This window comes from Augochlora pura, chromosome 6, assembly GCF_028453695.1.
Source record: "Augochlora pura isolate Apur16 chromosome 6, APUR_v2.2.1, whole genome shotgun sequence".
NCBI lineage: Eukaryota > Metazoa > Arthropoda > Insecta > Hymenoptera > Halictidae > Augochlora > Augochlora pura.
Window position 1 is genome coordinate 23629240 of NC_135777.1, and position 22656 is coordinate 23651895.

General features: G+C 39.1%; 4 protein-coding genes across 4 annotated transcripts; 1 reads left to right on the forward strand and 3 right to left on the reverse strand.

The window, feature by feature from the left end:
* Positions 1-181: 181 nt before the first annotated feature.
* On the reverse strand, positions 182-15976 carry LOC144471021 (uncharacterized). Its single transcript, XM_078182666.1, has 4 exons — positions 15163-15976; positions 1706-1955; positions 1034-1188; positions 182-397 (listed from the first exon to the last, which is right to left on the reverse strand). Exons 2-4 carry the CDS (start codon positions 1800-1802, stop codon positions 182-184), a joined length of 468 nt encoding a protein of 155 aa, XP_078038792.1. The 5' UTR covers positions 1803-1955; positions 15163-15976.
* A 2055-nt stretch (positions 15977-18031) lies between these two features.
* Positions 18032-19940, reverse strand: Nmdyn-d7 (nucleoside diphosphate kinase homolog 7). Its single transcript, XM_078182597.1, has 9 exons — positions 19800-19940; positions 19563-19729; positions 19321-19479; positions 19037-19244; positions 18837-18957; positions 18642-18766; positions 18454-18567; positions 18288-18395; positions 18032-18214 (listed from the first exon to the last, which is right to left on the reverse strand). The coding sequence occupies exons 1-9, from the start codon at positions 19914-19916 to the stop codon at positions 18179-18181; spliced, it is 1155 nt and encodes a 384-aa protein (XP_078038723.1). The 5' UTR covers positions 19917-19940; the 3' UTR covers positions 18032-18178.
* A 465-nt stretch (positions 19941-20405) lies between these two features.
* Positions 20406-20735, forward strand: Mrps33 (mitochondrial ribosomal protein S33). Its single transcript, XM_078182599.1, has one exon. The coding sequence runs from the start codon at positions 20406-20408 to the stop codon at positions 20733-20735; it is 330 nt and encodes a 109-aa protein (XP_078038725.1).
* A 285-nt stretch (positions 20736-21020) lies between these two features.
* On the reverse strand, positions 21021-22555 carry Cnpyb (FGF signaling regulator protein canopy b). The gene is made up of 5 exons (XM_078182598.1): positions 22072-22555; positions 21872-21998; positions 21653-21787; positions 21349-21513; positions 21021-21259 (listed from the first exon to the last, which is right to left on the reverse strand). Exons 1-5 carry the CDS (start codon positions 22175-22177, stop codon positions 21100-21102), a joined length of 693 nt encoding a protein of 230 aa, XP_078038724.1. The 5' UTR covers positions 22178-22555; the 3' UTR covers positions 21021-21099.
* Between the last annotated feature and the right edge of the window lie 101 nt (positions 22556-22656).

Genomic DNA, 22656 nt, shown 5'->3' on the forward strand with positions numbered 1-22656 from the left:
TATATAATAATATAATACAGTATAATATAGTATAGAATAATATAATATAGTTTCTGTTATTCTTTTTTTATACTCGTGCTTGTTTAAGTATAATAAAATATTTTTTGCCAAGGTTATGTCAAGACGCGTGTTCGCGAAGTCTAGTTAATAATTAGCGAGGACGCGAAACCCGCGTCGAAACCTACCCGCAACTTTCCAGCCTGGCGGAGATCTTCTCTTGCAGTTTCGTCTCGCAAGGATGGCTCTGGCTCATCGTGTAAAGCAGCCCGTTATTCCCTGCGCAGCCGAGGTCCATAACGACTCGGTTCGGAAATTCCACGGTTATCCTGCCGATCGGCACGAGGAGCAACAGCAACGCCGCGAGCCCGCCGAACGACGAGAACAGCGACAATAAAATCTGTCCGAATTACACCGTCCGTATTAATTGCTTTCGTCTATGTTAAATAATTCAATTTAACCCCTCGCACTCGAAGCCATTTCAACTGCAAATCTGAAATAATTTTTCTGGCTTCCAGTGCCTCCATTTTATGTAACAATATTTATTTTATGCATGTGAAATTAAGTCTCGCATAACTCATATGATAGTTATACCTTTAACAATATTTAAATCTAAGCTTCGACAATGTCTATTGAAAATAATTTTGGAATGTATTATAGTAACTTCAATGGCGCCGCAGTGTCGCCAGTCGAGTGCAAAGGGTTAATATATGGGAAAATAATTGAATCAATAATAAAATAATAGGAAAATAATTGAGTCGATAATAAAATAATAGGAAAATAATTGTGTCAATAATAAAAGAATAGAAAAAATAACTAAATTAATAATAAAATAATACGAGGATAATTGAGTAATAAAATGACAGGAAAATAACAGTACCGACAATCAAATAATAATACAGTAGCAATTGAACTGGTGATAGAGCGATTACGACGAGATAAAATAAAATTAATTAAACGTGAAAGCACTCGTTAGAATGTAAAATACTCGTCTTAATAGAAAAAGATAGAATTCAATAGGGGTTTTTTTTTTTACTTTGAAATTTCCCACGCGATCGGCGAACATTCCAGCCAAAGGTGGCATCACCATTGCCATCACCGGCGTAATGGCACTCATTATGGCGGTTTCCTCCACGTTTATGCCAAGCTCCCTCATATGTATCGTCAGATACGGATAGAGTACGTAGAGCGCTGAAAACGTTCGTTGTTATCGTTAATAACAATTATGTCATTATACAGAAGCGTTTGGTAATGGAGATTAGGGGAGTTCTGCGTGTTCTTACGCTCCTTCGTGAATCACGGTTTTTATCCTCTTGGTACATATGAAATTGCAATTTTGCTGCAGTTATTTTATTCTCGTTTAATAATCGTTTGATCTTACGCGATCTCGAATGTAAAAATTGCGATATAAATTTACGTATACGTTGTTTTATAAACTCTTGTAAGAGTTTCATTCGTCATTAAATAACTATTACCTTTCATTTTACAAAGAATCTCTCATAGTCTATTGTTCATATAATATTTATTTAAAATTTATCAACGTTTATTTAAGCTTTTGCTTTGTTGGTAATATTTGGTAAAGCGAAATAAATTGTATAAAATTGATTGTTAGAAAACTACTGAAGAATGAAAGTCAATTATTATTGTTTGTTTAGAATTCTTCTAAAATATGAAAATGGATAGTTTGTTGTTGATGTTGTTTACTCACTGGACGCCTGAACGAAGAATATCATTTTCAGGGGCAGCAGCTCCTTGTGCCGGAAGTCCTTGATGATTCTCCGGAAGAAGCTCTTGATCAGCATCATTTTTGCGGCCGGTCGGGATCGGTTCCAGTCGTGTCGAACAGGTTCCTCTCGAGCACAGTGACAACGTGAACGCGCGGTCGAATATTAAGAGCAACACCGATCGCCGGACATATTTTCGAAGCTTGTTGCGTCACCGGCGCATCGTTCGCCTTCCTGTTGACAATGAAAATCGGGCACGTCTTGTAACCAAACAAAGTATTCCATTATATCTTAATATCTCTTAATTATAATACCTTCTATTATAATTATTTTATTTGTATTATAATACAATATTAATACAATATTATATATTCATATAATATTGCAATATTGCTATTGGTAACTGGGTTAATAATATCTGGGCAGTAATAGCGTTTCGTTATTAATATATTAATATTTTTATATCGTAATAATGTTGAATTAATATTTTAATATTGTAATTATATTGAATTGATATGTTATATTATAATAATATGGAATCAATATTTTATGCTATAATAATATCTTTATTAATGTCAATACAATAATATTAATAAAATTCAGAAGTTTATAGATTCAACATTTTAATAAACCTAAGACTATTGGCCTTTGATAACAGAATTATATTATTAATATTATTATTAACTCTGTCATCGCTAACTAATATTTCAAAATTTATTCAAAACGCAAAATCCTTAAATATCTGTATTTTGAAATAAATATCAATAAACTATGTAACAAAGACGCGACATTCTTCTCTGTTTCAGAGCACTTTGCCATCCCGGTGAAAGGATTATTTTTGGAGCTGGGATTCCCCGACCATAAAAACTAGACAGCGAGCGACGATTAGGTTGAACAGCGTGCGATTTTCGAAATGGACGTTGCCCGAGCGAATATCGTGACACTTTTCGTAGCAATACCGTTGGCTGGTTGAGCGCGACCAACTTCGCTTGACCGACGCGTGCGTGCGTGCGTGCGTGCGCGCGTGCGCGCGTGTGTCAGCTGATCCTCCATTTATGAGCGTCGTCGAATGCCGCGTACATCCGGTTATACGCCGCGTACGAGTTTTCAGCAGGTTATCCAGCGAATGGAAATATACCAATTAACCCATAAATGTTCCCCACGTTATGCTCTAAGGTTCCCCAGAACCGTTTTCCCATGGACCTCCGTCACCGATTCACGAATCGAACGTATCGAACTACCTTCAACTATTTGCTTTATAATTATTTCTTAGAATAAGTACTTAGAATAATTTTAGAATATTTTTAGAATATTTTTAGAATATTTTTAGCATAATTTCTTAGAATAGTTTCTCGAAAAATCAGCAAAACTTCTGAAACGCGTCAGAATGATACGTCGTTGCGACCGCGGCCATCGCGAGCGGCCTCAGCGAACGCATCGTTCGGCGCGTCAACAGGATTAGATAACACCGCGTTGTAAAGACGAGCGGACAACCCCGAAACGTTGTAATCGCCGCGCGGTTCTCGGAATCTCTCAATTCGCTCGAGAGCCTGTAAAGTTCGCGCGCGGCTTGAACGAGCGTCCGGCTTAAAAAAAAAGCGGTTCCATCGAGGCGATCGAGGTGTTCCGACCGTGACACTGGCCAGCAGTTTGTCAATATAAATGTCATGACTTTTACATAATGGCTGCACGTGGGGACAACGCGGCCGCGTAACCCGTCGGTCTATCGCGGCGTGGTTGCGCGTCAGCTTCCGCTATAGAGGATCAATCTGCTCCGTAAACGGCCACGCTAAACGATACGTCCGGTGAAAATGGAAATTCGAATCGCGCGAATGATTCGATCGAGATAATTCGACTGCGATGGTTCGTTGAATTTTTTTTAGCCAATTGTTTAAGCATCGGTGCTTCGATACTCTTTCATTTATATTCGAAGCTCTGACAGTGTTTCTATTGTGACGTTAGTATAATTAAATAAGTGTCTTGCGACTCGGTAATTCAATCGTTAAATTCCAAAAGAAATTCCTAAACAACTTCTGCCTTCCATTCCCCATAAAAATTCGCCTAAACGCGTAACTGATCGCCCGTTTGGCAAGTTGACTCGGTACTGTATACAATGGATAATAAAGCAGCGCTGTGCACGCACGCGCTTCTAAATCAAGGATTGATGAATGGCGCGCGACGGGAGACAGTGAAGAAGTGCAACGTTCTGCTTATCGGTCGCGTTCATCGCATAAAACGCATTGTTGCATAACCGGAGGCCGGCGATTATTCTTTCTTCCTTAATTTAAACAAAACGAAATCTAGCTGCGATTTTTTATCATTCATACCGATGCAAGGGTTGCTTCAAAGTGTTGCAACTTTGCGGGAAAAAATCGTAGCTACGTCTCGTTTTCTTTAAATTAAAGAGGAAGAATCAAACTTTATTTCGCTGCAAACGGCATCGCTGAGAAAAATTTTCCATACTTTGTGCATTTCGTCAAACTTTATATATGCAATTTTGGATACGACGACTTGGTATTTAAAGGATTCCAGTGATAGGAGTGTGTGAACGTTAAAATTGAAAATCACTGTCTGAAAGTAGACGTTTCAAGCTTTAAATTAAAAAAGGAACCATCGTTCTACGATGATTTTTAACGGAGTTATCCTTGGTCAAAGTTGGCAGATATTTGTCAAAAAATTATTCTACGCTATAATTTTCATATACAATATAAACGAACGTTAAATAATCTAGAATCTACACTCTGGAAGGTACATAAAATGTCTATGCAATGCGTTATGGTAATAAAAACTGGTAGCATTATTATACTGGTAGCAATGCATTATTATCGCTGAATATTGTAACTGAAGTAATCGTGTGATCTTCGGATCGATCACGAAACAATCCGTTTCGCGGATCGAACCGCCGCGGTCCGAGTCGATAAACCTAGGAATCGCATCGCAAAGCGCAGTTCTCGCGATGCGCCCGCGGTCTCTAACAATCGCCGCGGTAGATTGTTGGCCGAATGAATTAAAGATGAGGGAAGGTCCGTTCGTAGAACGGCGAAGACCGTGATCCGAAGGCTGGACAATAGACAATAACGGATGAACGAGCACCGAACGATCGCGCAACCAACAGTTCCGTTTATGTTTTCTTCTATTTCGTTTCTTTTTTGCGATACTTCCTGTGTCGTTATCGAATCCTTTTTTTCTTCGTCGAATATATCAGGAAAGGGGTCAGTTAATAGGTCAGTTAAAAAATTCATTTCGCAATTAATGATTCGATTGCAGTATAATTGTAATTATAGTATGTGTTGTATAAATCAGCCATTTTATGCAGATTTATAATAATAATTATTATATATTTCTCAAAACATATTCCAAAAATATAACCTCTTATCGATTCTTTATTCTTAGCTAATACAAACCGATTACTCTTGCATATTATCGATTTATTATAATGATTAAAATAAATATTACCTAATTAGAAACGCCGCGACTGGCGCGGAATTAAGGTCAAGTAAATTGTCATCGCCGCGTGCGCTCCGCCATCGTTAAGATCAAACGAAATTACTGCTGCACTCCTACGCGAAGGTCACTTTTTCACTATACCCACATCTATTTATAGACATGTAGATATATATAATATTATGACTATATAAACCAAGAGCCTAAATTAACATTTGCATTGCGTTCGAATTCACTCAATTATTATTATATTATTTTTATTATATTTTTCCAGTCGATACAACACATGTGTCCAGTCGGTGTCGATACGCGTTTAGGATGATGCGCGGCAAAAATTTAACAGTTTTCCAACCCGGAATGCACTTCGACGGACACCGATGATCACCGAGAGGTCACGCGGAACCCGAGAACTTCGATATTCGTTCCATTAGTGGCGAACGTCGATGTGCAACAGCACCGCTGCAGCTCTAATCTAATCTTCCTATACCACTTCCTCAGTTTCCCTGGCCGTGGAGCAAGGTCCTTTTGCATGTGTTCCGCAATTACGGCTAATTCTGTGATCCGGCATCGAAGCGAACTGGTTTCTTCACTTTTTTGTATCTTTCGAATTGAGAAGATATTAGATGAGTTTTGCTGAGATTTTTGCTTGAAGCTGGAGGGGGAGAATAAATAGTAGCAATGAATTGTTTTATGTAATATAGTACATTAATATATATAATAGTAATGTATATTATAATAATGTACATTGTAATATTATGTATTGTAATAATATATTCAGTTTGCTGCGACCAAGAAAAACAAACTTAATTTCTTATTAAATATCCGCGCTGTAATAATCGCAAATAAATGAACATCTTCTAACCCTTTCAGAAAGGAGTACGAACAATATCGGATGCGGCTTGCTAGGACATCTATTGTTCCTGTCCAGACAGTATGAGTCACCGGGACGAACCAGTTTTTGCTTTCGCTAAACAGACGTTCGGAGCAAATAAAATATAACTAAAGAAAAGGAAGAAGAAGAAGAAGAAATAGATAAAAAAGGATGAAAGAAAGAAGCGTTCGATAAGAAAATAAAGGTGACGTTATTTACTCCTCGACCTAATGGAGGAACGCGCGACTTCGGCGCGCCGGCAATAATTCAACGAGAAGCGCGATAAAATGTCACGTCGTGCCCCGTTCACGCATCGTTTAAATTGTCTATTCTTTCATCGACTCACCGAAGATTGTACGCTTATCGAAAGCTATCGATAACCGCGCGCAAAGTTCGCGAAGTCGTCGCCGTCGCTCCTGTAACGATGTTTCGCAAACAAAGGGACACCGCGGGACGGACGCGTTTCAATTGTGTTTAATGCCGAACGTCCACATGGTATACAATATACCGTCCACAAGGTATATACAATATTCCGTCCACAATGTGTAAGCACAACTTCGCTTCTTGTTACTGTAGCGTATTCGGTTTCAAAACATTGGAGACGATCGGCTCGAAGCGATAACTAACAGCGGAATATTTTTCGCGGCTTGACTCAGAGAGCTAATAGCTACCGTCGCCCCCCTGTTAAGTCCAATTTTAAAATCAATATTAATTCGAGATAATGACTGACCGAAGCTGTTCGTAGGACAATTACAGAAGCAAAGATGACGAATTTAGGTGTATACATTGTTTTCCGAGTGAAACAGCTGGTAATTATGGTTCTTTTTTAGCAGAGTATATTTATATGTGTATTACGAATAATGGCGGATTTAATTGGGGAAATTTAATTCATAGTTGTATTATATATTTAATATAATAGTTCTATTTTATGCTGGTAATAATATTATGCTTTACGCTTACAGAAAAAAAATATGAACTAATAAAAACGATGTAAGCAATGTAAAATGAATAAGATAGAAATATATAGAAATATTAGAAATAATTAGCCGAGTGATTGAAAGCGAAGGGAAGACGAGTATGACATTAACCGCGAGATTTCGAGCGCAGCGTTGGCAGTCTACGGAAACGGTGCGTCGCGCATAAATATTCCCCCGGGGGCCTTCAATTCATTATGTCACTGTTCGCGCGAGAGAGCCCACGGCGAGCAGAAAAAAAATGTAAGAATTTATGGCGTAGCCAGCTTGTTCTCGGCTCTCCGGCATATTATCTCGAGCCGTGGATCTCCGAAGGGAGCCCCTATCGACGAGAGCATTGTAATCGGCGCGCGCGTCTGCCGCGGATTACTGTAATCCGCGGCGGGGACCGACGAAGTCGTGGCCACCGGTAGTACATAGTATGTATTACGAGAAAGCATAGTATTTACCGGCGGCAAACGATCGTTGCATAACATTCCTATAAACTGTTCTGCGCCCGAGGCACTTGTAACGCGAAACGTAGCCCCGTGCAAATCGTATCGGAAAATACGAGAACTTGTCGCAGCAAATTCCGCCCCGACGTTAACTCTTCTCGAGCTTGTAAACAATAATGGACAGTTTGGAGAGAGAGAGAGGAATTATCGCTTAATAATTTTTTTTATTAAACTGTCCATTTTTGTTTATAATCTGAATTGGGGAGGATTTAATAAAATTGTATTTATTCAGTGATAATAATAATTTAGACTGAGAATAATTAATAGTCGATAATAACTTCTAAGAATAATTGACGATTAAGTACAGTTTATTATCAAGTATAAATTCTGACTAAAACTAAATTATAATTGAGAATAATCCTTGATTAAAAATTGGAGAAACGTGAGAAGGACGATTGAGAGAATTAACTTCTTACTCCCCCCCCCCCCCCCCCTACCCCCTATTGTTCCGGCGTGCCTGTAAGAATGTTGATACACGATATTGTCCGAGGGTAAAGAAAGGAATCCTTTTTTCCAAGGAATCACGGATAAATGATTGATAGGGTCCGATTACGCTTCCGTCGTCGCGTCGACGTGCTGCGCTATAATCACGGAGGGGAATGTTAATGATCCCGTCAATCCGGGGATTCAAGTATAAATCCTCTCCGCTTCTTTCTTTCCCTCGTTTTTCCTTCTCTCTCTCTCGCTTTCTCTTTTTCCTTCAGCTAGTAATTTTATCGAGATGCATTAGCCATCTTCTGGCGGAACGGAATTGTAGGCATTCTTCCTAACACAGCAACTCTCCCTTGAAAATATTACAAAAATCTCGGCGAGGGTCATGAGCGACCCGGCGTCGGCCTTCCGCATTGTTGAAGGATACTGCTGTTTAGTAACTAATATACTCTATTCAATTATTAATTGGTTCTGTTTAATAGTTAATTTAATAATCGAATTATATTCAACAATTAATCGATTCCAATTAAATTATCAAACAACCTCGTTTAACAATTAATAAATTCCTGTAACTTTACCCCGTGACCAATGAAGTAAAATCTTATAAATAACTATTACCGTTAGGGGTTGGAAGGCTTCGTGGTCGGCGTGATTCTACGAGTTGGTATCGCAGGGCTCTGTATTATTGGGAGCAGAATAATCTGGTCGGAAGAGATGCGTGCGGTCGCATCTCCATTTCCACTGGTTTCCATCGTGAGACGATGCCTTTGGCAGGCGACGACGCGACGTGACCCGGGATGAATTACAAGAGACACGGGCATATAGTAATTACCGCGAATTGCCGGAGCGTTGCCGGTGCTGAATTGTTGGCCCATTACAAATCTAATTGCATAACTCGCGCGCATCGTCGGACTTTGTGGACGAGCCGAGTGCTAAGTATCCTCTTCCTCGAAGATTCCCTGATTCCTCTCTCTCTCTCTCTCCCTCTCTCTCTTTCTCTTTCTCTTTCTCTGATAGAGCCACCTTCAAGGTAAGAAAACAATGTAATTGAATTACTTTGAGGTTACGCTGGTAGAACAAAAGAATGTGCTAGAACCGTCTAAACAACAAAATCCGCGATCGTTTAATTGCCAACCGAATAAATCGTTGATTCTCGATCGAGAATTCCGGAGAATGACGTTCGAACAAAAAGCGAGGAATAAGACGCCGGTGCGCGCGGGATTGCGATCTGGATCGTATTACAGAACGATCGCGGTACAACGAAGAAACGACGGATACAAGAAAAAAAAAAGATAATAAACGAAGCTCCGCGATTCTCGGTTGTTTGAATTTCATGAAACCCGGCGCGATCGTTCGCGAAGTTTCGCTTTATTGTTGGTTGAACACGCGCCGGTCGAGTGCCTTTTCGACGCCGGCTTACGTCAGTCGATTTTCGCGCGCGCGCCACAATAAGATAATAATCGTAATGGCGCTCTTAAGGGCTGGCGATTCCCGCCTCGAATTGCGTCGGATTTACGGTGCGACGAACCACATTCGCATTTTTAATTGAATTTTCGGCCTACCATCTCCTATCCTCTTATTATCCAATTTATTCTTTTATTCAGACCCATTTATCATTTTCGGACATTCTATACTATTTATTTATTTATTTATTTGTTTTTCTTTATGATTTAGAGCAGAATTATCGAGGAATTAACTGCATCACATGTTCTATAATATTTATGTGATATATCAGACTGGAAATTCTATAGAAATAAAAATTTGCTATTTATTTTATCTCATCAATATTATAAATATCTGTGTATGAAAAGGTTGAGAAAGATATCGTGCGCGCCTTCGCATCGATTTACAATTATCGAGCTCCTGTTCGAACCTCTGCTTTGAACGACACGGAAAAGTTCGTCTCGAAGAGACACCTGTGAACCAGGTCAACAGTGAAAAGTCACGGAAGCCGCGGAGCTCGCTGATCCAGGACACGTTTCCAATTCAAGGTTCGGCGCGAGTCACACGCGGCCGGTTACGAGACGAGTACGGGCTCCCCATACTGATTCCGACTCCTTGATACCAGTCGTCGTCGACAGTCGTTAGTGTCAGCGTACAAGAAGGTTGGATTTTCGCGGAAGGTCTGGGCGATCGAAGGACGCGATATAAAATTGTACGCCTTGTCCTCGCTTTTCCTCGCCGATTGGAATATCGTCGCTCTGGAAAAATAGAGGTTAGGAAGAAGGAGAGCCTGAAAATCCTACGCCATGAAATAGACATCTTTGAGACACGTCATTAAATTTAAAAACAAAGTTACCGTTACAATATCAACGTAAAACATCAAAATTCCCTGGACACTGAAAATTATTGTCCAAAATGGGGAAATCCATTTGGCCGATTCTACTAGTCATCGCGTTTGTCGATTTGGTCGCGGTGGAGATAAAATACGTCCGCACACATCGCCGCGATTTACATAATCTATTGGCGATCGTAAAAGCCGAGTATCGATGTCGTCTGAAAGAAATGACCCACTCCGGACTCGTGGCTAATTCGATACCGTTACGGCAAATATATCGTCGAAAAGTGGCGAGAGAGAGAGAGAGAGAGAGAGAGAGAGAGAGAGCCATTCGCCTAACCGCCGAAAGGTAAAAGTACGACACCTCTGTTTGACTCGATGTTAGAGCTATGCTGCGAGATGTCAAGCCCGATCGTTACCTAATCCACGATGTCGTAAATTACAGCCGACCGGATTCTTTCGCGTGCGTATACAAAAATATATACATATATACGTAGGTACATCTATATACATATATATATTTATATATAGTAATATATTAAAATAGCTTTATTGTTTTACTGGTTTGTAATTTTTTAATTTTATTCAAATAAGAAGAACGAATTTGATTTCTCGTTAAAAAATTTCAAAGCGTAATAATCGCGAACAAATGACGATCGATGTTCATTGAATCTGTAAAAGAAAAAAAGCGAATCGAACGATTTGTTACGATGTGCCGGACCGCAACATGGATGTAATCTAATCGAACAACCGTACGGACGCGAGCACAAAAAAAAGCCGATTCTAAATGGGAGCAGTATTATGCAAGCGGCAAGGGTGTCACTTTACGACCAGTTGTCGGATCCGTGCGTGGAAAAGCTTAAAGAAAATCCGGATCTCACGGCAAATTTTACCGTCGCTCCCGCCGGAAACTTCAACTTAATGTATGTTATCTACGTTCTTATTTTCTATATTCGGTTTTCACGTCCTCTATATCTTTTAGTTTCTGTATTTTATATATTTTCTGGATATTCTATTCTTTTTATATTCACTATATTTATTTTCTATACTCTTTATATTTATTTCTAGTGATTAGTGATACCTGATCGATTGACCAACTGATCAGTAACCAACCGACCACTGCACAAGTAACCACTGATCATTGGACAACTGCACAAGTGACCACTGACCTCTGGTCAACTGACCACTGACCTCTGGTAACTGACCAACTGACCACTGGTCAAACTGACTAATTGACCAACTGACCACTGACCATTGGTCAACTGACCACTGGTCACACTGACCAACTGACCACTGGTCAAATTGATCACTGACCACTAACCATTGTCAACTGACCAACTGTCCACTAGTCAACCAATCACTGCATTGACAAGCGTCTCAAGACCCTACATAAGATAATCCGCAACCTGTTCATTGCGAACAGCGTTTCGGCTAATAGAAACGGAACACGGATACCTCGAATTTGATGCATCGGCCGATGCGTCGCGGTTCGCTCGCGTTCCCCCGATTACTTTCCCTCGCGTCCTCGGTATCGGTCCGCTGATCATTCGTGACATAGATTCCTAACAATAATAAGTAAAACCCGCGGCATTACGTAAACGCAACGGCGGCTGTCGTTACCGAATGGCGAAACAAGCCCACCGCATTTTGCCTGTCCTTAGCCGGTGCGCCACGGAATTGTGTATAGCGATCAAAAGTCGACTATAGCGACTAAAAGCTTCATTCAGCTATATTTAATAAAATTCAGTTTAAATTAGAATCGGAAGAAAAGTATCAATTATTTTCTGTAAATAGAATTATTCTATATATATTCTCTAAATTCAATTATTCTTTATATAACCTCTAAATTCAATTAATTTATATAACTTTCTAATTCAATGTAATTATAACTAAAAGAACAAGAATCAATTATTCTCTGTAACATAAAAATGACGAATTTCCATTGAATATGTGTTAACGTTATCAGCTATTTCCTTAAAAAAATACACCGCGTAAAATATGACGGCAAAGTGTTGCCTCAACGAAGAGACGTCGCTTCGATATCAAATTACCCCGGTGACTTTCTGCTTCATCCAAACAATCACGTCGGATTTATGGACGCGTTCGTCATCGATGGATGTCCGGCGAAGTTTCGGGTCCTTTGTCCGTGTATCGTTGTCGCCTCGGGAGCGGCGTCGAACCGGGTCAAGTGCATTCAAAGATGCTATTCTCCGGCGTCGGATGCCGACCACGAAGTGTCTTCGAGAATGCATTCAAAGGAACTCGGAAATTACTCGTCAGTTGGCAGTCAGCGAGACGCTGCGCCCGTATTGCCAATTCGCGCGATCCTGCGTCATTGATCGTTGTCGCCGGTGAATGACGCGGTCGCTCGAAAACAATTAAGTCATTTAGCGATTATGTTCGCGGTGGACGCGACCGTCGGGGATGGAACTGGCGCGAACGAAATCTCGCCGGTTCCACCTCCGCCGAAACTCTTCGCGCTTCCTATACAATTCGGTTCGATATAATATTGTTGTATATAGCAATTTTAATAATTAAATAAATATAATATTAATAATCTTTTAGATATGAATAATTATATAATTTTTAAAAATTATAATTATAATTATATATACAGTAAGAATAATTATAATATTTTTTAAAATTATAATTATATCTGCAGTAAGAATAATTATGATATAATATTTAATGCTATATTTGTTAATATAATAATTATTGTAAGTGTTGAAACAGTGAAAAAAATTATTAAGGAAAAGGGAAAATAATGATTCAGTTTACTGTATCGAATAAATTGTCGCGAGTGCTATGGTTCGCGCGAGCGTATAGCTTCAGTATGCGTAAAATGAAAGTAATCGTAGTAAATGGTAACGTGGGTCGCTTCACCAGTGACCTACTACAGAACGGAAGAAATGTTCCGATTTTGATGTTAGTCAAGTAGCACTTGAAATAAATGCCACGTGTGTCAACAAAAGTCCCGCGTTCCGCCTTATAAATAATTTTTATAATTCTCATAATAATTTGTATAATCACATAATAATTGTCACAATTCTCATAATAATTCCTGCAACAATTTTTACATAAATTTTCCTATCAATTTGTATCATAACTCTTACAGGGCAGCCGACACGATGGAATTATCGAAAAAAGCGTGGAACAATGTTCGTCGTCGGAGGCGTCGGTTTATTCAAAATTCGTTGGCCGTCGCGACGAAGACGAAGACGAAGATGACCGGGAACGTTTGAAAGGAACTCACAAATTACATTATTAGTAGCCGCAGACACGCGTCACTGTCAACTCCGGCGACGGTGAAGCTACGCCGACGATTTCGTGCGTCGCCGACGGTCGGGAGAGAGAGAGGACCGTTTCCACGCCTTTCGCGTCGATTAATAGCGAAACGCGCCAATTAATAACGAAACGCTTTGATAATTATGAAAGCGCAACAATTATTAACGAAACGTGTGTATTAATAACGAAACGCTTTAATAATTATGAAAGCGCGACAATTAATAACGAAACGCGTGAATTATTAACGAGTCGGGACGGCAAAGCGAAAAAGCGAATGCAAACGACGCCGGCGAACGGCTGATGCAAAGAATAAGAAAGTCGTTAGCCGCGCGTTAGTGCAACCATAATTGCAAAACCAACGCGCTGTGGTCCGGTTTTTAGAATTCAGCGACAGGTTTGTTGCAACTTTTGAACCATTTCAGATATCGCGGTGAAATTTTCGCTAAAAACAATCAAAAATTACTCGCTTTAAACGAAAAATAATCAGACATTTCTTGCGCTTGTTAAACGATAATTAACGATAAATTCTCATCGCTATTTTCCATATAAAAAGAGATTAAATGTAATTAAATGTGTCGCGAGTCAAAAGTTATCCTTGGTCGAATTATAGACGATTCCTCACGTTTATCGAATACCGATCGGGGAAGATTAATTTGTTCTTATATAATGTTGTTGCTAACAAGGTTGAAGGAGATGAATTTTTTGCCGAGCGGCGATCGAATCGCTGCGCAGCGTGTTCGAAACGGAACGGAATCGCGCGAAGCGAATGAAAACCGGCGGGCGTCGACGCGTTGAAAGTGAGCGAGGAAATAAGTCATTATACGGTCGGAGCAATTATTTCGAGTCATTGACAGTGGAATTATCGGCATCGCCGTATAAATTACGATGCTGCGTCTATGTCGAAAGGAACGAAAGTTCGTGCAATATCGCGATCCCGCTCGATTTTTAACCCTTCGCCCTATAATGTCCCGTCAGACTGCGAAAATTTTAATAAACGTGATTAATGTGTAATGATAAATATAATTTGATAAATTATATTGAACAGAGGTAATAATGATAATTAATAAATTATATTGCATATAGAGACTAACGAAAATAATAAATTATATTGAATAAAAATGATAATAAAAATAGTAAATTATATCGAATCAAAATAAAAATGAAGACAACAATATAATATAATAAATATAAATTTTCTGTCTGACATAGGCATTTATTAGGAACAAAAGAGAGGCAACAGTGAATCTACAAATAAATTTAAACAATCTTATCAAAGATATCGATAAAAATGTGTTGAAATGTATCGTTCAACGAACGCAAGAAATGTCCAATTATTACCAGCTTAAATTAACTATCTTTCAATAAATTTTAACTAAACTTTCATCACGATATCTGCACAATGATTAAAGAGTTCCAAGAATCTGTCGCCGAGTTCTCCAAACCGGACCACTACGTCGCGTCGACGCGATTTCGAAAACACCAAACTCTCGGCCGTTCGTTTTTCGTTTCCGTACGGCCGAGGAAAACCGGTTCGTCGCAGGAGAACAATATACGGACTACCAAAAAATTTTTTTCTTTTTTAGTAACTCCGTGAAGGAGCCAATGCGTCAGCTCGCGTCGCCTAACTGGAAAAGATCGAGGAGAATCGAGAGGCAAAACTTACCGCGATCGAACCGCTCTCGCTCCGGAAGCAACACGTGCTGCGCCCGATGGATTCCACCGATCGTCGCCTAAGCACAGTGCTCTGGATCCGGATGACTTTTCGACGAGAAATCGAACCCTCAACTTCGACGTTTCTTCAATAGTCTTTTAACATCTTTACCTATTAATTGACGATTCTTTGAAACTGTTTGAACGTATTTGAAAGTATTTGAAATTCTTCGAAACTGTTTGGAACTCTTTGAAAGTATTTAAAACTCTTTGGAACCCTTTGAAAGTTCAATAACCGAAACAATCAGTTTTAACGGACACAACTCTGTGCTTAAATACAACGTTTATTACCTTAAAATATCAACATTCAAACTTAGTTAACAATCTAACCGGCGTCTCGATAAATTCGAGGATTTGCTATATTATAGTCCAAAGATGTTGAAACACCGCCGCGATCATTTCAGCGAAAGAAAGTGAGCGCCAGAGCACTATGCCACGCGGAGGACCTACTTGTCAATGAGGAGAAGCCTCTCCAAAATCACCACTGCACCAAAAAATAAATAAATAAAAAGTCGCTCCTTTGATTTTAAGAAGCTGAGAATTTCGGATAATTAACAATGCGAATTCTTTCGATTTTTTTCGATCGATGCGAGTCGCGATACCGTAATTTCAATATAGCGATCGGTGTTTTATCGTCGGCCGATCGCTTCGAAGGTTCCGCGAGCGAAGCGAGAACGATATTTCGAGAACCCAGAAGAGTGCCGTTGGGTCCGTTCCGCGCGCCGTCGAGCGCACTACTGGTCCGAGCCGATCGTCGCCGGCAAGACCGGCACGAAAATACGCGCAAGTATTCTAATACCGCCAATCCTGTATAAGAGCGTGACCGCGAACCATCGTCGCCACGGATCCCGCCGATTCGCGCGCGTCTCCTCCATTGACAGAATGCCTGCCCGATAACGGAAACCGGTTCGTCCGATATTTTTCCGGGGTGCCCCAGCGCCCGGGAAACCGCGCCACGGCGAATATTTCTCTTATCGTTCGTCCTCAAATCGCCTCGAATTCTCCAAAAACAACCCGCCGGATGTTTGTTACATTTATATTTTCATTTTCAGTAATTCGGTTTTTAATTTTGATTATTTTTCATTCTAGAAACTCGACTTTTTACAATTTTAATTCTAGCAATCCGATTTTTAATCTGTAAAAATTCGACGTCGACACAACAATACGTATTTTCGAATAGCGCAAGTATTTCTGCTACATTGTATTCGATGCAGTCGTTTTCATCAGAAACGCATCAACTCGGCAGTTCACTTGTAATTATCGTCGACTCGGGAATAACGCATCGATCATCGCCAGGATTAATGAAAATAAAATGGACGATGAATTTTTCGTGGGAAAATCATGGAGGAGAACGTGCGCGACGCGTGGAAATTAATGTGCGAGATAGAAAGAGGGTCTAGGGCCTAGGAAAAGGTGAATACGTTGCTGGCACGACTCGCTCGAGTCTAATGAAAGAGAGTAACTGTTATATGGATCAAGAGGACGTTCTTCTTTGTAGGTGTCGTCGCTTTATTGGGTCACGCGTCGTAAATTTCTCCGTTGATTTTCAATGCTGATAACCGGCGAGAGAGAGAGGGGGGGTGAGGGATATTCAGCCATTCAGGATATCCCCGGCGCCGTTAATTATCCTGCGACGGCGTTAATGGTCCCGACCTCTGGCTGTCCCCCGCGTGATTTCCCCGAGCGCCGCGGGCGCATTCGAGAGGTTATAATCGGCCGCGTATCGGTGGCCGGTCCCGATTCCGCGGGATTGCGAAAATCACAGGAAATAAAAGGTCGTTTTCGCCTAGTCGCACGGCCGCGGTCGCGTCTTCGCGAAAGGCGTCCCGCAGATCCTTGACACACATCGTTACGCCGTTATTAAAGTCGGGATAAAAGCGCAACGCGTGGCGGATTCGAAATTGATGGGTCGACGCTACGATGGCAATCGATTGCAGAATTTTAACATCGGACGCATCCCTGTCACTTTCTTTTTCGCCGACGCGATGGCGCAACCAGCTTACTTCTGTTCACGCGCGATTTCGTTTTCTGTTTCACGATCGGATTTTCGGTCGTCCTCCACTCGTCCGAAGTACTATAATAATAATAATAATGATATTATAATAATAAGTACATAATGTAAAATAATTGTGTATAATGTAAATATATAATAATTATATAGTACTACTCTAATATTATTATTTTACTGTTGGCAATTAACAGAACCGGAAGGAACACAGCCTCTTCCTTGTATTTATTTCAGCATCGAATTCCTTGTGCAGTTGTTCCTCTGATCCAGAAGACAGTCACGAATTCGTAAGATTCTCAGTTAATCGTCGTAACAGCGAAACATATTGGACCCTAAAAAATCAGAACACATTATTGTAAATTAGCCTGTGTCTGCAAAAGTGTGAAAAAGTCATATAAACTATTAATTTAACGTTTGAAACTATTTACGCGCTGCCCGTAGTTCCTATCGTGTACAAAAGTCAGCTCTGATGATAATAGCGAAGCGCCTCTCGTGGAAGAAAAGTGAAGCTCGTTCCAGGGGTCCGTACAGCGCTAATTAGTGCAGTGGCAAAACGTTCAAACTGTTAGCCAAGCAGGGGCGCCTCTCGTGGCGAAATCTGGAAGCTCCTTTCGGCCTCCGTACAGCGCCAGTTAGTCCAGTGGCGAAACGCTCAAACTGTTAGCCAAATTATCTGTACCGACTCCTGAAACGAGCTTCCAGATCTCACCGCAAAGGCGCTGCTGTCTAAAAACTAAAAATATTGTGAATAAGTATGGATTATTTATAATGCATTTAAAATAATGTACGATTGAAACAGTCGCAAAATTCCATAAATATTCTTTATTGTAAAAAAGTGGAAATGGTCTTTACATTCTAAATCGTTATAGGTAATTAGGTCAAAATTTAAGACGATTATTGTTCCTTATCCAAGGCTGTGATGCCTTGATAACTGATGGTATTTGTCGCATTGTTGTAGTATTTAACTGTTATCAAGGATCTTGAAAAAGTATTCCGCCTTTAAAAAAAATTAATTAGCCTCGATAGATGGCGTTTCATTTTATCGAATATGCAAATGTACATTCTATTACCTCTAGACTTCCATCTTCGGGTAAATCGGAACAGTGTATGGCGTTTTGTACTTTCGTTTTCCCATATTTAGCTCGAAGGGTGTTGGGTCTAACTTGTCTTGCTATATCCTGCGAGAAACGCAACCGTGAACATCGTAATTAAAATTAAAAAGAGACCGATACTTACCGGATCCATAGGACCGCACCATTTCCTGAACTCTCCTTGTACATCGAACGTCTGATCTTTGTGCTTTAATTCCAGTACGATGCACGGTCCAGACTGAAGTTCTCCTACCATGGCCTGAAACCAAATTTGCTAACAATTCTCCGAAAGCAGGATATTTATAAATAAATATTCATAAATAATTTATTTACCCCATAATCGGAGAGTACACCCTTATAAACCTCCAAGAATTCTTCCGCGTCAAATGGATTAACGTTAAATTGTTGTAGAGCGGAAATTGTGTAACCAGCTTTTTGAATGTCATTAATAATGGTCCCTACAACAGAACGTAAAACAATAATTTAATAATTAAGATACGGTTTAGATAGAAACACGTCTTTGGATACCTGTTAGCTTAGCTTGGACAGCATGAGGTTTAATAATACAGCAAGTGCAATCTTTTAAAGTGGCTGTGTTAGATGGGCCCTTCTTTTTGCTTTTTGAATCAGGAAAGAAGAATTCCAATTCCTAGCAAGACAAAGAAGTATAATTTATATATACTCTTCAAGACAGTTCTAAGATATTACTAAGAACTAAGACAACTGACTTTTTTAGCATTTTCTTCTGTTAGAGAACCGTGCAAACCATTGTGAATGCTGTCTTTACCGTAACAAGCTCTAAGAGATTTTGGAGCTTTAGAACGAGCTTCCTCGCTATCATTTGGTCCAATTAATTCTAGCCAACGTGTAATGGCATGATCACCCAATAATTCTAAAGCTACAAGAGGACCTGAGATAAGATAATTTACAACGTACCTAATAGAGAAATATGGGAGTATAGAATCTGCATTTAAACTTCAAAGGCGCGTATAAGTATAAATTGATGTATTACGCTGTATCTGTACTATCCCGGTCCTCGCAAAACGCATTTGCCTCTTCCTGGGTCATTGTGACCATTTTAATGTTAGCGATGTGAAAATCACAGGCGACTATTCGCTTCAGTATTTCTCCCAAATGGTCAAGCGCGTCTGTCTTTACCATCGCAAATGTTCTGAAAAAAATTGCATTCGATCGATTATGCAGCCGGATAATATTCCTTTAACATATGTTGTCATCAGTGTTAAGAAAAAATACTTCTGCATTTTTGTCTGCAATTTCTTTCGAGTGGCGCAGTCTGCATAATCCGTTATTTTTATATTTCGTGAGAAAATAGTTACGATAGCGCCAACGTAAAAATCGTCCGCCTTTATGCCGTCGCATTTCGTTCTCCTCAAAAATGTTTTCCTTGCTTTTATGTCGAACTGAAACGAAGAATTAGTTAATGCATTGATCTTTTGATTACCTGCATAATAAAATCGGGGAAATACGTACCAATTCGACGGTGTTGTCATACGGATAATAGTACAAATAAAAATTCTTCAAAATGCTAGCTATTTTGTCATACCAATCAGCCTCGAAAATATATTTCTCGTTATGATCCACCGACATTGTTTTGATAACGATTTATTTATTAATTTGTTCGAGCAATGCGAGGTTACGTTTAAGCTCTGTTCAATTATCGTTGTTGTATTCGACTCATATTTCAGTGACATATATTACATGCGTATATTTAAATAACGCCTTATATTTAGTAGTTATAGCAACGGTTTGATAGTAATCAATGAACAGCTGACTCCACTCCTCTCCTTTTACATTCATACACACATACGTATAACAAATACACTATCGCAGCAAAAGCTTGCTTGCTGTTTATGGACGAGGTACAAAAACAGAAATTTCTATTTCAGACTTTGTGAAAATTGATCTTTCACAGCTGACGCTTATACAGAAAGTAGTGTATATGTACGACAAAGAAATATTACGAATCATTTTAGTCTGCAAATTAACACATCGTGTGTTTTAACCTTTCTAACCTCGACATTTTCCTCTCTTTGCAGAATAGGCTGCGGATTAACAACGTATTTATAATTTATTAAAATGGCCAATAAATATGTGAATCTCGCCAAAGTGGGTACTAGTTATGCCAAGAAGATGAATCGCCTAAGTAATAAAATCTTCAACGAAGTAACTAGAGACACCAATCAAAAATCTATGAAAGTTGTGAAATTATTAAGCGAGTTGCCAGTAAACAAAAATCCAGAAATCGTCAAGTATTACCCGCAACACGTTGAAATTGATAAATTAATGCATCAGCTTAGACTTTACGGACTGTACAGAGACGAGCACGCAGATTTCAAGGAAGATTATGAGCGTAGGAGGGAATTACGTGGTAAAACGAAATGGATTGCACCGCCGTTTAGGAAATAATACTTGTTACACTGTTTCACCTATTTTGTATAATATATAATTGTATAGTGTCTGAATAAAACCAAAACATGTACTGGGAAACAAGTATTTATGCAAGCAATGGCAATATTGGAGCAAGAAGTTACTGCGTTTTCAACAAGTGGTAATAAAACTATACTAGATAAAAATATCACAAACGTATTATTTTCATTACTTTAAAAAATTACTTAATAAAAAGTACCTAGTTAAAAAATACATAAATTATGGCAAATAATTGGAAGAATTATTACAGACTAGATGCAAATATACGGTTTAAAATGATCAAAAAAGTATATACTGAAGTTGCAATTACAATTACAAAGAAATATAAAAATTTGTCAACGATTTATAATTCGTTCTTTGTCTTCTTTTCTTTTTCTTTACTCTTTGCATCGTCTTTTCCCTTCTTCTTCTTTTTTTTATCCTTCTTGTCAGCCAAAGTCTCACCTTTTTCTTTCAGACAAGAGTCATCTCCATTCTTCAATGCTCTCTCTGAACATAGATATCTAGAAAAAAATATATAAACATTATGCAGCTCATCAAGGTTTAAGTGATCATAGAAGGAATTAATGTAATTAAAAAATGCTAGTAATACCTAATTAAAGGAATTTCTCCTTGATGATTATGATACCAGTCTTCTATGTCAGATTCATGATTTTCTAATAAGTTTTCACACTGCGTTTTTAACGTTGTAATTTCTACAGACGGTCTGTCCCATAGTTCGTATGGAATTCCTAATTCAACTTTAACACCTTTATCCCTGTAAAAATGAAACAATGTTATCGAGTTTCAAAAACATAAGCTCTTTTGTAAATATCTTATGATGTATTTAAGACATTCACAAAATTACTGTTTGGATACAGAAACTCGTGTGTTTCTGACACAAAAAGAAATCCTACACAAGTCCATGAAGCGTCCTGAATGTTTCACTCATCCCTTTGGCAAATCTGGTGCTGTCCGAACGTTCTTTATGAATGTTGTAATCTAGTATTCGGTCACAAAGACCCTCTGTACTTTCTACCAATCGTAATTCACTGAAATTGAAAATCTGTATTACGCACTGTGACATAAATTATTTGAATTTACAATGAATAAGAACTACACGTATAGAAACTTACGACTTTTTATACTCTTTCTTTTTCTTAGGCTGAACGTCGTCGACGGAATAGCCAATTTCAAGCACATCGTGCGTTTTTCCAGTTTCGTCGAGTCTGGCCTCCAATTCCGTGGCAACGACTTTGCAAACTATAAAATAAGATGAAACACTGTGCAAGCTGAAAGGTTATTTCTATAAAATACACGAAGCGAACGGAGTTACCTTCGCATTTATTTGCATATTTAACACCTTGTTCTTCTTCTGGACCGCTGATCGCAAAGTGTGCGAGTAACAAATAAGTTAAAAAATATCGCATTAAAAACCACATCGTTGAACAATCGTTATTCTAACAGTTACCCTATTAAACTATTTAATTACAGAATGAAAGTATATTTATGCGTCTCTATGAATTGACTACTCTGCTTCGAATCGCATCTTCGCTTCTCCTAAATGACATAATTGAAAACGTATCAGAATTCTCCACGTTATCGAAATGAAAAAGAATCTTTGTTGTATCAGGTCGCAGCTTGTGTTACCGTACTCTTCGTGCGCAGTTTTCGATGCTTTACGAATTATGCGACAAACATAAAATGCTTGGATAAGAGAAAAAATAAATGGACTAATTAATTTGTGCTTTTCTTATCGAGAGCATTACAGGGTACGAATCGTAAATTAATTTGTTCTAATACCATAAAAACAAACACGATTTGTATGGATCTTGTGGCTTTATTCTATTCGATGATATTGGCGGTACGTTCGAAACGTCCAATCAGAATGAAGAAACCAATTTGTGACATTGATTTAAAA

Bases quoted from the DNA above. Each gene is read 5' to 3' on its own strand.
- Mrps33 (XM_078182599.1), top strand. From the start codon at position 20,406: ATGGCCAATAAATATGTGAATCTCGCCAAAGTGGGTACTAGTTATGCC.
- Cnpyb (XM_078182598.1), bottom strand. From the start codon at position 22,177: ATGTGGTTTTTAATGCGATATTTTTTAACTTATTTGTTACTCGCACAC. The intron at 21,514-21,652 runs GTAGGATTTCTT...TCATTTTTACAG, and splicing joins AGGACGCTTCATGGACTTGT to GGATAAAGGTGTTAAAGTTG. The intron at 21,260-21,348 runs GTATTACTAGCA...ATTTTTTTCTAG, and splicing joins GGAGAAATTCCTTTAATTAG to ATATCTATGTTCAGAGAGAG.
- Nmdyn-d7 (XM_078182597.1), bottom strand. From the start codon at position 19,916: ATGTCGGTGGATCATAACGAGAAATATATTTTCGAGGCTGATTGGTAT. The intron at 19,730-19,799 runs GTACGTATTTCC...TCTTCGTTTCAG, and splicing joins ATGACAACACCGTCGAATTG to TTCGACATAAAAGCAAGGAA. The intron at 18,767-18,836 runs GTATCCAAAGAC...GTTCTGTTGTAG, and splicing joins TGTCCAAGCTAAGCTAACAG to GGACCATTATTAATGACATT.
- LOC144471021 (XM_078182666.1), bottom strand. From the start codon at position 1,802: ATGATGCTGATCAAGAGCTTCTTCCGGAGAATCATCAAGGACTTCCGG. The intron at 1,189-1,705 runs GTGAGTAAACAA...GAACGTTTTCAG, and splicing joins ATTCTTCGTTCAGGCGTCCA to CGCTCTACGTACTCTATCCG. The intron at 398-1,033 runs GTAAAAAAAAAA...TAATTCGGACAG, and splicing joins ATCGCGTGGGAAATTTCAAA to ATTTTATTGTCGCTGTTCTC.